Here is a 15,792-nt window from a genome sequence, read left to right on the forward strand (position 1 = left end):
AAAAGCCACATTTAAGTTTGGAGGAATGCTCTGATTCAATAAAAAAAAATCCCTAATTGTTATGAAGAAATGTAATAAATTGAGATGAAGAACCCTAAAACATAGGAGCAAAGAAGATTGTAGGAATCAAGAATCCTAAATTTACCAATTGAAGATTCAAATTGAGGGGATTTCTTTGGGTAAAACTGGATTTTGGGTTGGAAGAGTGGGAAAGAAGGTTATATAGGGGAAATATGGAGGTAAATGAAACTCCAAAACAAATAAAAGAGAGGGAAAAGAGGGGGCAAAATGATCAATGCCGAAAAACGGATTAGAGGTTTGATCTGACAAGGAAATAGAGTTTAAATATTGTTTCTCACAAAAAATATAAGGTTGTTTCTCACAAGATGTCACTTATAAAAGGTCGAATCTGACAAAAAAAAACTCTCAAATACTACCTCTGTTTCAAATTAATTGTTACACTTACACTTTTCACACATGTCAATGCAAAACTTTGAGGACATATATCTTTAGTTTTGTATTTGTAAAAATTATAAAAAGTACTCCCTCTATTTTTTTTTTTTATCTTTCTCACTTAGAATCTTGACACTATTCATACTTAAAGAGAACTTTCTAATTGTTTCACAATTTATAAGAAAAAAAACATAGTCATGTGGGGTTTTGTTTGATTCGTCTCAATTAGTACATTATTAATATTCAATCGTTATAATTTTTACTAATATATAATGAAAGATATTCAAGCTCAAAGAGGTGCATTGGGAGACGTGTATAGGAAAGTGAGAATGATAAAAAAAAAAACAGAGGGAGTACATATTAATAAAATACATACTAATACGAATCTAACAGGATCCCACATGACTATGTTTTTATTCACATATAAATCACAAACGAGGGTCAAAGTGCAATTTGTGAATAATGTAAAATGTCAAAGTGTAACAATTAATTTGAAACGGAGGTAGTATATCTTATCATATCCTTTAATAAAAGTAAAATATATAGTCCTGATTTGGAATATATTTTGGTTTGTACTTCTTGAAGATGCACTAGATGTGGCTAATGTTATTCTTAATGAGCACAAACTATTAGAATAAGCGGTCTAATTTTAATATAAAATTAAACCAATTCAAGACTGAATTTTTCTAACAAGTCCATTCCATTTCACTCTAACCCAACACTATCATAGTCATCCCTTCTCTCTCTCTCTCTTTCCTTTTTTTCTTGATTATCGAACTACAACAACTAATTTCAAAAAAATAACTCCGTAATTTTACTAATATATTAAAAGGCGTTCCTAAACGTGGAACGGTGCCACGTGGCACTCTCCCTAAGCATTTACTCCATGTAATAATCCGCATACAATAAAAAAAACCTAAAATTGCATAACACAAGGTTTGAACCCATGACCTCAAGGTTATATATTTAAGTTTTAACCACTAGACCAAGTGATATTTAGTGTTATTATTTTAAAGTATAAGGTTAATAAATGAAAATTTCTTATCCGAGGCATAACCCGGGCCTAAAACTAGTTTTAAGTTAAAATTAGGTTGTCTCTTACAAGACCAACTATTTAATAAAAGTGTATTTTTACTCATTTGTGTTGATTACACGTGCTAAGGTAATAAGAAAATTAAATAAGTGAGAGATAAATGGCTCCTAATAACATATGAAAATACAAATATATCTGAGGGAAAAGTCATCAAAAATGTTTATGTAGCGATCAATAGTAAACTTGTTAGAAAGGAAAATTACTATTATTAAAAACTTTCGCTAGTACATGATATCCACCATATTTCACTCTTCCCTAATACAAACAATAAATTTGAATGTGAGACAACAATGATAAAGTATGAGCATTATTTATCCTTAGTTGGTAATGAAAAAGTTCTCTAATGAGGTGTTGAAAGTGACTTTCTACACATGGCCCTAAAGATCCATTATAATTTGTCAAACATTTTAATTTAGAAATTTGACATCAATCTTATTTAGGATCGTAATTACTTTAAATATGCATTATTTCTTACTTTTCTGTGCAAAGCGTCATTTCTTACTCTTGTGATTATTGAGAAGCTCCACAATTGAAGATCACGACTAAGAAAGGGGAAAAGTATGATTAACATATAATTCTAGTGAGCTAATCCACCTATGATCAATTTGTTTTAGACTTTTACTATGAAACTTTACTAAGTTTGTATGTAATCAGACTCTTTTTAGTAAAGGTCTATAACTCTATACGTACAAGCCCATTAAAGATTTATCGTATTAACATAGTGGAAGATATGGTCCTATTACAAGTCTCAAAAGTGGACGGCCCATTGATTTTAATAATGTAAATTGGATCGGGTTTGGAGCACAAAACCCAATAGAAGTTTCTTTTAAGAGAGGGTCATTTTTCCTCATGTTGAAAGTCCCAAAAAAATCCCGATAAAGATGTTGTGACTTCTACAATTGTACCAAAAAGGAAAAGAACATGGGCTCACATGTGACTAAGAGTATGAAATAACTAACATATAAGGCTAGTGTAGTAGTGTACTACTACTCCACGTCTCCACCAAGAGCCAATTAGTTTAAGAATGACATCTTACAAATTTATGTATTGTTAAAATTTTCTTGAACTAGCAAACGATTGTATGCATTATGCACATATCCATTGATGATTTATCATATCCAACCAATGCCATCAACGATTATTGGTCTGTTCTGTGAAAAATTGTAAATATTCTTGTAGATTATAAGCTCATGCTCACTCACTCGCTTTGCATCTTGCTAAACCCGATATGTACTCAGGTAAGCCAATCGAACTGCTGATTGAATAGCCAACGTAGGACACCTAGTTAGTTCTACTTTTAATGTTACTTCTTGTAATAATTTTTATCTTTCTACTATTCTTATATCCAACGCATTGTTAAACTAATAATCTTGAAAAATCTAGATTGGTTAATTTCTAGGACTTTCTCAAGAACAATCTAGTAATATGTATTGTAAAAAAGATAAAAATATTACCTATGAAAATCTAGAGGCTAAGTATGAAAAGTTGTCCTAGAAACCTCTTGTTTAGAATTATCTAGATTAGTAACATCTAAGTCTATAAATAGGCTTGTATACCATGACATTTGTAAGAAATAACAAGAAAGATTTCCCCATATATACTCCTAGCTACTCCTCCAAATTCTCTACACCTCACTACACCACACAAAATACAAACTAAGCCTCTAAATATAAAATCCACCAAATTTTTCCACTCAAATTTCTAACATTTGGTATCAGAGCCAAAATTCCCAAGGCCTCACAACTTTAGCCACAAAACACATTTAACCCATATACAACATAAATTATAATGTCACTCAACAACCCAACCTTCCCAATTCCAATTTTTGGGGGAGAAAATTATGATTTTTGGAAAATTAAAATGAAGACATTACTTAAATCTCATGGGTTGTGGAGTTAAGCTGATAAAGGGTATATGGAGTACGAAGACAAGAACTCTAACTGAAGCTCAAAAAAAGCAGCTCGAGGGTGAAAGAATGAAGGATGCTAAGGCATTGTATCTAATACAAAATGCAGTCACGGATATAATATTTCCAAGAATTTTAAGAGCCAACACGGCAAAGGAGGCTTGGGAGATCCTGCAACAAGAATTTCAGGGAGATAGCAAGGTGAAAAGTATCAAACTCCAGTCTTTAAGAAGAGAATTTGAAAACTTAAAAATGAAAGAGGGGGGATTAATGAAAGATTATTTTTCAAAGGTAATAGAAAGAAATTTCAGATGAAAAAAATGTGAAGAAGGTTTTATTGAGTTGAACGGAAAAATATGATAATATTGTTGCTATTATTGAAGAAACAAAAGATATATCAAAAATAATAGTAGAGCAACTTATGGGATCTTTGGAGTCCCATGAACAAAGAAAAAATAGGCATATTGATGAAGAAATAATTGAGACTGCTCTTACAACAAAATTTAAGAAAATGCCCAAGAAAAATTCTGGGGATGAAGACGAACAGAAATCATTGAAAGGTATGAATCAAAAACTATCCTGCAATATTTGCAAAAAGACTAACCATAATACTGCAGATTGTTGGCACAAAGGAAAGCCACAATGCTGGGAGTGCAAAAGGTTTGGTCATGTAGGAAAGAATTGCAGGACCAAGAAAAATAATGAGATTGCCAATTTTGGCGAAGAAAATCAAGAAGAAACTTTATTTTGAAGTTTGCTAATGACATGAACATTAGCGGGTTGGGTTGATGACATGAGCACCAACAACAAAAGAAAAAGTTGGTAAAAATAAAGTTTCGAAGATTGACGGATGACAAGAGCATCAGTGTAACAATTGGTAACACGAGTACCAAATTAAGAGAAGACTAATATTCTGTGGAGAAGAAGCAAATGGAGGTTGCGGTGACATGGGCGCCAGCACAAGAAAAGTGTAATGTTTGGTGACCGTTGGTGACAAGTACATCACCAATGATCAAGAACTTTTCGGAGTATGTATCTGAAAATTCAAGATTTTTCAGATTAAGGGGGAGTTTTAAACTAGTAATCTTGAAAAATCTAGATTGGTTAATTTCTAGGACTTTCTCAAGAACAATCTAGTAATATGTATTGTAAAAAAGATAAAAATATTACCTACGAAAATCTAGAGGCTAAGTATGAAAAGTTGTACTAGAAACCTCTTGTTTAGAATTATCTAGATTAGTAACATCTAAGTCTATAAATAGGCTTGTATACCATGACATTTGTAAGAAATAACAAGAAAGATTTCCCCTTATATACTCCTAGCTACTCCTCCAAATTCTCTACACCTCACTCCACACAAAATACAAACTAAGCCTCTAAATATAAAATCCACCAAATTTTTCCACTCAACACGCATTAGGTATTCCCCTTGAGAATAGGGTAGCCTAATGTTTTTTATCTTACCTCTAAAAGAAAAAATTATTAACACTACTATCGATATTTTAGACTGCCCTAGTTTAAATAGTACTTCGATATATTTGATATTTACATGATAACTTGCTCTTGCTCTTACTCTCTCTAAATGATAAAAGAGAAAAAAAAAGTAAGAAAAAAGAATAGATAGAGCTACAGCAAGAGGGCCCTGAGATAATAGTAACCAACCATTGTTTGACACGTGGGCATATTAGCATCAGATAACCATCCATGGTAACATCCTTTGTCCATCACAGATTCAGAAATTTGGTTACAACTTACCAACAAGACTAAAAAGATGCCTTTATGGTATCCTCTTTCCCATTTGGTTTTTAGCACAAATGAGATTAAATTGAAAGGCTAACAACATTACAACACTCAGAAAGAAATTCTGATAATTTCACAGAAACTACAAATACAATATCAGCAGCACACACAAAAAAGGTAGCAGCAATGGAGACCTCAGCTGCAGTGAGCAGTAGAGGAATTTCAGTTGTAAAATACCAATGTTTTTCTACTTGTGCATTTAAATTCAATGGAAAAAGGTCATTGCAGATTATATCTATGGCTTCCAAGAAGTCCAACTCATCATCAGCCACCAAAACTGTTGGGTCTAAGAAGGTAAAACAATATAACTATATTTATAGCCTTCTCATTCCAATTTGAGCTGTATAATTTTCTTGTTGGTAGTAAAAGTATACTATAGGAACAAAGATTAGACCTGAATGTTGTCATGGAATTGATGTTCAATTTGAACACCATATAAATAAGGCAATATGTCAAAATGAGATGGACTCGTTACATTTGAGGCCTAAGGGTGTATATTTCGATGTTTCGCGGTATAAGTTACTGTAAGTTTGTCTCACCTAAAAGTTGTTTATTGGATTACAATTGCAAAACCCAACAAGATTTTATTCTCTTGGTTAGTTTTATTAAAAATGGACTCATCCACATTAACTAAAAACCCTTTGAAAGATGATTTATCTATTTCATAATATTTTTTAGGGATCGGAAGCTAGATTATGATGTAACTATTAGTATATTATGGCCCATTTGATGGCCGGTAATGAAGATGGTATTGGTAATAGATTTATGTGCATTTTTGTAAAATTAAGTCTCATGTAGCATCTATGGTTGTAGAAATTTATCCCCAAATATGTGTTTATTTTCACAAAATTTTAATACCACTCAATACCACCTCTAAACTAATAATGGAAGGTGATGAAAATCATAAAGAAAAAGAAGAATTGGGAGAGAGTAGACATTGTACCATGGACATTAGCATTGAAATTTCTTGACAAATTTACTTATATAGAAGTAGGTGTTACAATTACACCATTTATGCCATCTATCAAATAGGCTGTTAATGTATTCTTTAGTATTGTGAATTCGGAATTAGTGAGGAGAGATATTTGAGGAAGATCAAGTTCAAGAATGATACTCATGTCAGTATGTCACCCTCATTTACGATGCTTTTGATAAATGCAGGGTACCGCAGTGTTTCCTGTAGGCGAGCCAGGGCCACGAAACAGTACGCAATCAGGAACAACCTCAGTGAAGCTTCTGACGAGGGTGGAGCAGCTGAGACTGCTGACAAAAGCAGAGAAAGCAGGGTTGCTATCAGCAGCAGAGAAAGCAGGGTTGTCATTAACAACAATAGAGCAACTAGGTTTGCTGTCAAAGGCTGAAGAGTTGGGTGTTTTATCGGCAGCAACGAACCCAGAAACTCCATCAACCCTTTTAACACTTAGCTTAGGCCTGCTACTTCTTGGCCCTGCCTTTGTTTTTCTAGTACCGGAGGATAACTCTGTGGAAGTCGCTGTGCAGGTTTTGGTTGCACTGCTCAGTGTCGTTGGAGGCTCTGCAGCTTTTGCTGCTTCAAATCTTGTAGGAAACCTGCAGAAACTCAAATAATTTTTGCTAGAAGAAGTAATATATCATCTTTGTTTGCATGTTTATGTAATATGTTGGTTCAATGCTTATTTTAGATTATGCTACCTATGGTTGGAGAGTGGAGACGCCTACCATCACCTAGTATGAAGAGCACAATTAACAAGGTCTAAATGCAGAGGCATAGATATTGTCTTACGCTCAAGCAATTTAAACATGCGCAAAAACAATTTTCATAGTGCCTGCAATCTACAATTAGGGTGGGCAGGTCAATGAATCAGATTTAGGCTTGATATCAAGTCGGATTCGAGTAGTGCTCAAAATACATCACAATGACCTAAAACATGTAATAGAATTACAAATATGACAAATGGGTCGAATCAGGTTGAATTTAGGTCATTCAGTTCAAGCCGAGTTTAGTTTTCTTTCAATAATTTGAGATCAGGTTCAAGTTGGATTAACGAGTTGGATCAAAGATTTGCTAGCCGACGGTCACATTTATTTTAGAGCTTGGCATCATCAACTACCTTCAATAAGGATTGCTGGGAAGTGATATTCCAAGGGGAAAATAAAAAAAATAATGCATTTTGTTAGAACAAAATTTTAACCCACTTCATTCAAGGAGTTGAAGCTCGAAGTTGATATACTCCAGAACATCAAAAGCTTGAACAAAAAGAGGCAGAAAAGGCTTCAAATATCTGTTCCTTTTGTATAACTATTCAAAGATGAAACAACAGTATACTCAATCTACATAGAGAAATAAACATGAAATCTGGAACATCATACAGATCATCACTAGACATGAGCAACCAGGCAATGAGCCATAATGCATTGGATGGGGAAAAATGCCATATTATTATTAGGAGAATAATCAAATTTCTAAATTCATAAGATCCGACACAAAAAAATTACAAAAAAAGAGTAGAAAGCCGCAATAATCAATAGGATCAAGGATCCAAAAGTGTCTAACCCTAAATTAACAGTTAAGATAAAAACTCATCACTTGTATACTAAACAAAACAAAATAGTCTTCCATATCTCTCTCACTATGATCTGTTGGCTTCCATAGCTAAAACTTGCCCTACTTCTGTCCACCTTGACGACCAGGGTTTCCAGTGCCATTCTGATCAACTCGTTGATAACCCTCAGCACCTCTTCCACCTCCACCCCTAGGTTTACCTGAAAACTCACCCGGACTTCTGAAGTCATTTCTTCCATAACCACGACCTCCACTGAAGTTTCCACGACCTCTGAAGCTCTCGCTGCGAAAGCCACCCCTTGACGGGTACCTCCCTCCTCTTCCACTATTGGAAGTTGCAGCAGCAGAAACTGAAAAAAATGAATATTCACAGGGCATCACATTCGCAGCTTTACAATAAATAGAATCAGGGAAGAATTGCTTCATCTATTTTTTTTTCTGTTTAAACTTTAACGAGAAAATGACAAAGACTGAACTTTCAACTTACCTCGAGTTGTAGTTCTCTTTTCTTCTATAACTGCTTTACGACTCCCTATCATAATGGGGGATGCCTGAAGGATTTAAATTAAGACTTGAATCAATAAAAGGGGTGAGCATAAACAATGATCAGTTGTATATTGTATTATCATAGAGGTTGCAGCAGAAGCAAAGATATAAGTCCAGATTCTCGTTTCACCATTTAAAAAAAAGCTTTTATAGAGGTAACACGTCAGCAGGTATATTAACTGCAGAAAATAACATGTATCTTCATGTTAACAGCATGAAGCTCAGCACAAGCTAGCTCGCAAGGATTAGATGATGCTTCAAGTGTGGTCACCAGCAAATAAACAGAAAAGGCAAAAATAAAATATAAAATACGTAAGAACGAGCATTAGGTGAAGATAGATAAGTACGGCAACCTTTCACTAAATTTAAGTCAAACAATTTAAAGACCAAGAAAATAAAAAAGGAGCATCGCAGTTCAGACTAATGACATATAACTATATAAGCAAGCAACCAGTTGGAATATCCAATCTCACACTCACAAGTCACACCTCCAACCTAAAACCTTTTCGCCTTCAACTATATCTATTCGAGGGGTAACTGAAAGGAAAACTTGGCCATCTGGACATCTGGTCAGTTCTTCAGCTGAAATTAGTATGAAGTAGGGATAATTAATCTACTCTCCTGCATAACTGCCTTCGCACCACCCACATGAGTAGATCAAATACTTTCAACACTAATCACTGGTCCCATTCTCTCTCTAGCAACCACCAGTCACTAGATGCCATCACCAAATAAAGCTTGCCACGATATTTATATGCTTAGATAGCTTCTGACGTGATCAATAGATCACATTAAACACATCATACTCTGCTTATCTATCTACTTTGTTTTCTTGAGAATTGGAATAGAAGAGGAAGGAAGAGGTATGATCTGGCATACACAGGACACGGCCATGGAGAAGAGCAGGAAAGGTTAAAAAAAAAAACAAGAGGGGACTAACACAGTAACACCGTCAAAGTTGACATGTTTAAATTATTTTTACAGCATACCTCAATTGCAGAATTCATGGAGCTCAAGGATTCAAACTCGACAAAACCAAAGCAGAAACCCTGCTGCTTGGAAAAAAGAAACATGAATTTAGTATTGAAATACTGCTGCCAAAGGAGGAACCAGAGTATTAAATTTATTAATCATTAACCGAAGCTGTGTAGAAATACCTTATTACTTCTTACTTGCACACCACCTTGCTTAATTGGCCCGAACTTTGAGAACACTTCCTCAAGTTGCGCCGCGGTTGCATTTTGAGGCAAATTCCGCACATGTACGGAGTGACCTTCGACTTCACAAGACAAACAAACAACTCAGAACCATGAAAAGAGTCCAGATACTAAAATGCTACAGAAAATACAATAGTATCCACATTTTCAGCACCCAAACTATCATCATCAGATCCACAATTTTGCAGCTATGACCATTTTAAAACATTTTATTTCTTAATAACACCAACGACAGTCCTAACATAGGCACAAATTTCTCTATTTTGTTTTACCGAGATGATAGCAGGTCCAAGTGGCACGTGCATCATGGGATTAGAATCTTTGACTAACATGCCATTACACAAATAGCCATTCTGCGAAGTGTGATTTTAAAATACACAATGGAATCGGTAATAAAATGTGCATTACCGCATTGGCTATACAAATTCATTATAAAGGAAATAATGTACTCTTCAGATTACATATAAGAGAGCTAATACACACTAACATTTAAGTTGTTAGATTGTTTAAGACGACCTCTCTTATTAAAATAAAAAATTCGTGGTTCAAAAAGGTATAATTCTTGGATTGTACTCCAATTTGTCAAATGAAGACTCAACCACAAAGCAGGAAACACGAATAAAAAGGCCCTGCTCCCATGCACCACAACCAATATTGTCAGCAGAAATATTATCAATTGGTAACATGTTGCATAAGGAGAATCCTCAACCTACACTAACTTTTTTTATTCAAACAAGCAAAATATGAAAACCAAATCTTCAATATCGCAAACTTCCGAATAAAATATAACCAATATAGCAAAAGCTTAAAGATTTGAATCAAGCACCTTCCACAGGTACATCGCTTTTTCCAGGACCAGTTTCACTTGTTGAAGCTGATGGCTCAGATAATGGGGCAGGTTTCACAGTTGCTTCCTGATTCCTACTTGGAGGTTTGACCCTGACGTTAGTGGCTGGTGCTTTGACTGGTGTAGGTGCTAAATTGCTCTTTATTGCCTTCAACTGTAATTAACAGTTTGTCAGTTAAATTTTTCCACAAAAGTAAAAATTAAAACTAATTAAACGAACTCCAGGCTTACAATTGCTGCATAGGATCTCTTGGGTGCATCATCTTGAGAGGAAGATAGCTCTGAAGTGACAGTCACACTCTCTCTCTGATTCAACTGAACTGGCGGCTCGACAATTTCTTCTTCAGTTATCGATCCATCTTCATTATCCGAAGGGTCACATACTTCAGCCTCAATATTAATATCTTCCTCATTTGAGGATTCAGGAACTTGTCCATTATGCTCTGGAACATGAGGAGGCTGCTCTGAAAACAAAACCAGAAATATAGTATGATTTAATTTCGCAATTGAAAAAATAAATAAAGCATGGACTTAAAAATATAAAAAAGAACAATAATAATAATAATAATTACTATTATTATAATAATAATAATAATAATAATTATTATTATAACAATAAATAAATCAAGAAAATGCACCTTGTTCTGGTGCCAGTGGAGCTGCTTCCACATTTTCATTGATACCAACGGGATCTAAAGCTGGGCTAGCTGACTCTTCATCTTCTATATACCTAAAGACATCATTCAGGACAAAATACCCTTTTTCTTGGGGAGCCAAAAAGAAGGATTGTGCAAATTTCTTTCTCACATTGTCCTTTCCAGTTAAGTATCCAGTAACCAGAACAATCACTCCATTCCCGAAGGACTGCTGAGCATCTGCAGTCTTTATCTCAGCAATATAATCTTTGTAATTCAAGGATAAGATTTTTTCATTAATTCCCTGTACAAGTTGAGAATTAAATTTCAGTCAATAGATAGAAATAGTTAAATTGACACTCAATCAACCCCCAAAGTAGACGAAAGTAATGACTCTGGTCCTTCAATGATGAGGAGGCTGATATTGCAAATCTAAAGGTGCTTCCCCCCCATAGCAGTCGGTTTTACATCACAACTGACTTAATTTGTGCATTCTAGAGCCTACATCACCGCCATAAATTTGTCAGGCATCAAGTTCAATGAACTAGTCACACAATATAATTCCTTATTATTTTGTGAAATAAATTCTTAACTAGCACTTCAGCTGATATATCAATTTTTTCAGACTTTAGCAATATTTATTATTTTCTCAAGAATTATCAAAGAATAACTTCTGAATTTTGGGGTTTTTGCTTGCTGTGAATGTAATAAGAATCTGAATAACAAGCTTAACACCTACCCCTGTAGGTTTAAAATTAACCACAAATTTATTACTATAACATGTTCATCCTGAGCCGATTCATTAGCATTCGCTTGAAATCGCTTCTGCATCATTACTCATTAGAATATATGATATTTGAGCATTCAACATTTCTACTCTCAAAATGCATGCAAACTAAAGAGAATTGCTTATGTAATTAGCATCTTCAAAAGGTTCAAAAATAAGGTTAAAAGTAGAGCTATGAAGTTTCTAATAAACATACTGGCATGGTCATGACAGATGTCATAACACCATTTGAATCTGGGCGACTCATTATGCTCGATTCTTGATAAAATCTGAAAACCAATTCTGGAGATTGATGAAGGATGAGATAATATTGCTCCACAAAAGCATTGCCAACAACCTGAGCACTTGGAGTAGCCGCAGGACTTTCTGCCTGCATTGCCATCTGGAAAAGGATCTAGATAAGCATAACTCACATAATAATATCACCAAAAGGATTTAAAAAAATATGGGCACTTCTGGAAAAGTATCTAAACTGAATGATTTTTTCCATTTTTCTGCTTCAAGGAATGCAAATAAACTTTGTTAATCAGAACTCTTGACAAAACTCTCCAGTCCAAATCTGGCAACCATTTAAATATGAGGTAATCACAGGACAAACAATAGGATACAATATCCAAACAACAAGGATCCTTGGTTAGAAGTGTAAAAAACTGCCAGAAGAGGATGGCTAACCACTATGCACAACAAGTCATATTCATATAGATAAACCCACAAGCACAGGAGTGCGAGACATATGTGGAATGAAAAGGAAGGATAGAAGTGGAAAGCTCAGGCATAGAAACATCATAAATCAGATAAGCTCACCAAAAAAAATCCTAGTATTCACACTCTGTTTCAAAAGTTCTTGTACTATCCCCATATGTTGTCTTTCCAGTATATTAGCCTAAAATGAGATGTAAAAGGAATAGAGGATGTAACACATACAGAAGAATCTTCAGATTTCACTTTGGCCACTTTATAGCCTTTGCAAAGGATATTCTGCGTACAACTCTTAACTGATCTAGTGAAAGTTACCTGTTTGTATTTTCATGGTCAAACATCAGAAAGCCAAGTGGCCTGATCAAGGCCTGAAGCCTGTTAATTAAAGCTCAGATCAAGTTGTCAGAGTTTAGCCAAGTCCAAACTCAAGATTTAGCCATAACATGGTAGAGATTCACATAAATTAAATTATTATCTGGCGTTTCTTTAGCTTCATACCTAGAGCAGGGAATCAAAATGTCTTCAGAGTTTCATGTTGATGATCCTCACTCCTAAATTGGACCTTTTCAATTACCAAGTTCTAAAGCAAATCAATACAGCAGAGGGCTTATGGGAAGCTTATAAGACGTAAGATATCTACATGACATTGACCTAGCTTCTTCTCTATCTTCAAAAACTTGCCCAAAATAATATCTCAGATCTATCTTAGGAAGACTTCGCACCCAAGGATCGTTTATTGTGTGCCTAGCAATGTACCCTAATTTCGCACCCAAGGATCGCTTAAAGTGCAATTCTCTGCTTGTATTCCAAAACTATCCGAACCATATATCCCTGACCACAGATTCAGCCCGAACGAAACACCCACTTGAAAACCCTAACCACCCTATCCACAAAGGAAGAAGTTTCTACATCCCAAAGTAAATCACATCTCACATGACAAAGTAGCTCCCAGAAGAGATATAGGAATCCTGTTGTGACCAAATAGACAATGGAATTGCCAGAATATAACACACTATACTACTTCTTCTCCTTGGTCACCCCAAAAGCCACAAAGGCACAGGTAAAAACAACTCGAAGACCATAAAAGGGAAGACCCAAAACTCTACAAACAGACCAACCACCTTCCTTCACAGATATTGAGCCACTAGCAGTGAAGATAAGACAGATGAACAAGATTAACAGTTGACATGACATTACACACAACAAATATCAGGCAAGATAGTCTAGTTTACCCACCATTTCTAGAATATATGGTATGTATTATGGTTGTACAAAGCTAACTTCCCCAGGAAAGCTCTCACCTCGGGGTTTATCACAATGAGTGTAGTACCTTTATATAGAGTATTAAAGAACCTTTCCCTAACCTAAAATTTATAATTATATAAGGTTCGCTTAAGGATAATGAAAGGTCATTTTTGCTAGCTTCTTGGTACATACAAGTGATACAACTAATATTCCTAACCTAAATCTTTACATCAACCTTACACATCCTCACAAATAACACATAAATACACGCTTTTGAATCATGGGAAGGTCCAGCCAAACTTAAGAAGAATTATTCGCTCGAGGAAGAAAGTGGAATGGAGTCTTTTTGAGGCTTAAGCAACAAGGCTTCTTCTATAAACCAAAATCACCATTACTCGAATTTAGGTAAACCGTAAAGGCGAAAACTTCCTCTCAAGGGTCAATGCAAAAGTGCAAAAGAGAGAGGTCACATTAATGGGGTCTAATAGAATACCATGAAAAGAAAGGCAACCGACCACAATCATAAAAAGCTAATAATCTCAAATCAAGAAAAATCTAATAAAAGCACTCTCTGGTGCAAAATTGGCCACCAATCTCATAAAATCATGTCAACACATAGAACATAACTTCAAAGAAACTAGAATATCAGAATATATTGCTAAACACACAATGAACCAAACTGACCATTCCAAGCATAAACCCAAAATCATCATCAAATCAAACAAAACAGCACGTTCATATGCATTAAAACCGAAAATCATAGAACCCAACAAGTCAAAACCTAGACAGTGAACATTAATTGCAAATTCAACCTCAGCAGTTAAATAATGCATTCATAAATTCACAATCTTTACAAAATCAAACAAAAACAGCATCATTTATACACTCAAAATCTAGATCAATGTACAAAATTTAATGTCCAATAATCTAACCTGAAAACTAACATCAAATCACCCAGATGAAATTTTTGAACAAAAAAGTCAGAATCATTACCGAAAATAAAAAATATCACATAATATTGATTACCCAATTTGCAATAGTACCTTTAATATAGTTTGAGTATTTGAAAGCGCTGAATTTTGATCTGGATACGAAAGACCAACCAAAAGAAACCCAGAGATCTAGAAAAAAATCACAACAGTGGAGAGAAGAAGGGTAAGCAATGAAGAAAAACAGGAAAGAGAAGAGATTGTGATTTGTGAGCAACTACTAAAAAGATGGTGACCAGATCATTGAGGTGGAATTCTTTTTATGTCCAAAATCGGTACTTCAGTGATTTAGTCTTTCCTCGAGAGTAATAATATTTTTGAGTACTAAAATATAAATATAAGAAGTGTGCTCATAGAGTCATTGAGCTTTTAGATTTTAGATCTTTTGGTGTCTTCAACTAGGGGGGAAAAAAACATAAAAAAAATTGATTGTAAGCCGAATCAACCGTAGATGTTGGAAAAATATGCTAGATGCCATATGATTTTTATTTTTTTTTATTGTTAGTTTATAAGATAATGAAAAGATAAAAAGTTTAGATAATTTTTCTAGATAGGGATCTAATTTATCATATAAGAAGTGAGTGAATGACAAACATTATCAATTCGATCGGGTGTATGATTTGTAACTAACGAGAGAGTTTGTCTTGTAGGAGATTGCCTACTTTTAAATTAAAATAAGACAATAATAAGCCCAATATTAAATAAAAATTTACCCAATAGCAACTACGTTAATTAGACCGTCTCTTTTAATATTTTTGCCAATGGGAAGGTACAAAATTGTTGGATAAGATTCAAAATTTAACATATAAGTATCACAATATGTCGCAAGGATAGCAAAATGGAAGAAAATTGAATTGGTGGTTGCTTTAATTAGATCCAAATTTCAAACTATTAGGTACCTGACGTCTAACGGGTTGTCCAACATATCTAATTTAACCTTAAAACCACTCATTTAGAGATCAAAGAGTTAATCCCTCTGTCACATGTTACTCTTTACAATTATCAGTAGGAATGAAAATTATTCGGATAAAAA

At 34.5% G+C, this 15,792-nt stretch overlaps 2 protein-coding genes across 2 annotated transcripts; one reads left to right on the top strand and one right to left on the bottom strand.

The window, feature by feature from the left end:
• Window positions 1-5,178: 5,178 nt before the first annotated feature.
• On the top strand, window positions 5,179-6,883 carry LOC104907905 (hypothetical protein). Its single transcript, XM_010696930.4, has 2 exons — window positions 5,179-5,546; window positions 6,414-6,883. Exons 1-2 carry the CDS (start codon window positions 5,379-5,381, stop codon window positions 6,837-6,839), a joined length of 594 nt encoding a protein of 197 aa, XP_010695232.2. The 5' UTR covers window positions 5,179-5,378; the 3' UTR covers window positions 6,840-6,883.
• Window positions 6,884-7,651: 768 nt separating this feature from the next.
• Window positions 7,652-15,138, bottom strand: LOC104907904 (nuclear transport factor 2). The gene is made up of 9 exons (XM_010696928.4): window positions 14,814-15,138; window positions 12,023-12,208; window positions 11,043-11,343; window positions 10,636-10,868; window positions 10,384-10,558; window positions 9,498-9,619; window positions 9,330-9,392; window positions 8,282-8,345; window positions 7,652-8,144 (listed from the first exon to the last, which is right to left on the bottom strand). The coding sequence occupies exons 2-9, from the start codon at window positions 12,206-12,208 to the stop codon at window positions 7,897-7,899; spliced, it is 1,392 nt and encodes a 463-aa protein (XP_010695230.2). The 5' UTR covers window positions 14,814-15,138; the 3' UTR covers window positions 7,652-7,896.
• Window positions 15,139-15,792: the final 654 nt, after the last annotated feature.

The sequence above is a fragment of the Beta vulgaris genome, chromosome 5, assembly GCF_026745355.1.
Source record: "Beta vulgaris subsp. vulgaris cultivar EL10 chromosome 5, EL10.2, whole genome shotgun sequence".
NCBI lineage: Eukaryota > Viridiplantae > Streptophyta > Magnoliopsida > Caryophyllales > Amaranthaceae > Beta > Beta vulgaris.

What these genes read in the sequence shown, in the direction of transcription:
- LOC104907905 (XM_010696930.4), top strand. Translation starts at nt 5,379, where the DNA reads ATGGAGACCTCAGCTGCAGTGAGCAGTAGAGGAATTTCAGTTGTAAAA. An exon ending in AAACTGTTGGGTCTAAGAAG is followed by an intron (nt 5,547 to 6,413) that starts GTAAAACAATAT and finishes TGATAAATGCAG; the next exon opens with GGTACCGCAGTGTTTCCTGT.
- LOC104907904 (XM_010696928.4), bottom strand. Translation starts at nt 12,208, where the DNA reads ATGGCAATGCAGGCAGAAAGTCCTGCGGCTACTCCAAGTGCTCAGGTT. An exon ending in TCCACTGGCACCAGAACAAG is followed by an intron (nt 10,869 to 11,042) that starts GTGCATTTTCTT and finishes TTTTGTTTTCAG; the next exon opens with AGCAGCCTCCTCATGTTCCA. An exon ending in AAAGAGAACTACAACTCGAG is followed by an intron (nt 8,145 to 8,281) that starts GTAAGTTGAAAG and finishes CATTTTTTTCAG; the next exon opens with TTTCTGCTGCTGCAACTTCC.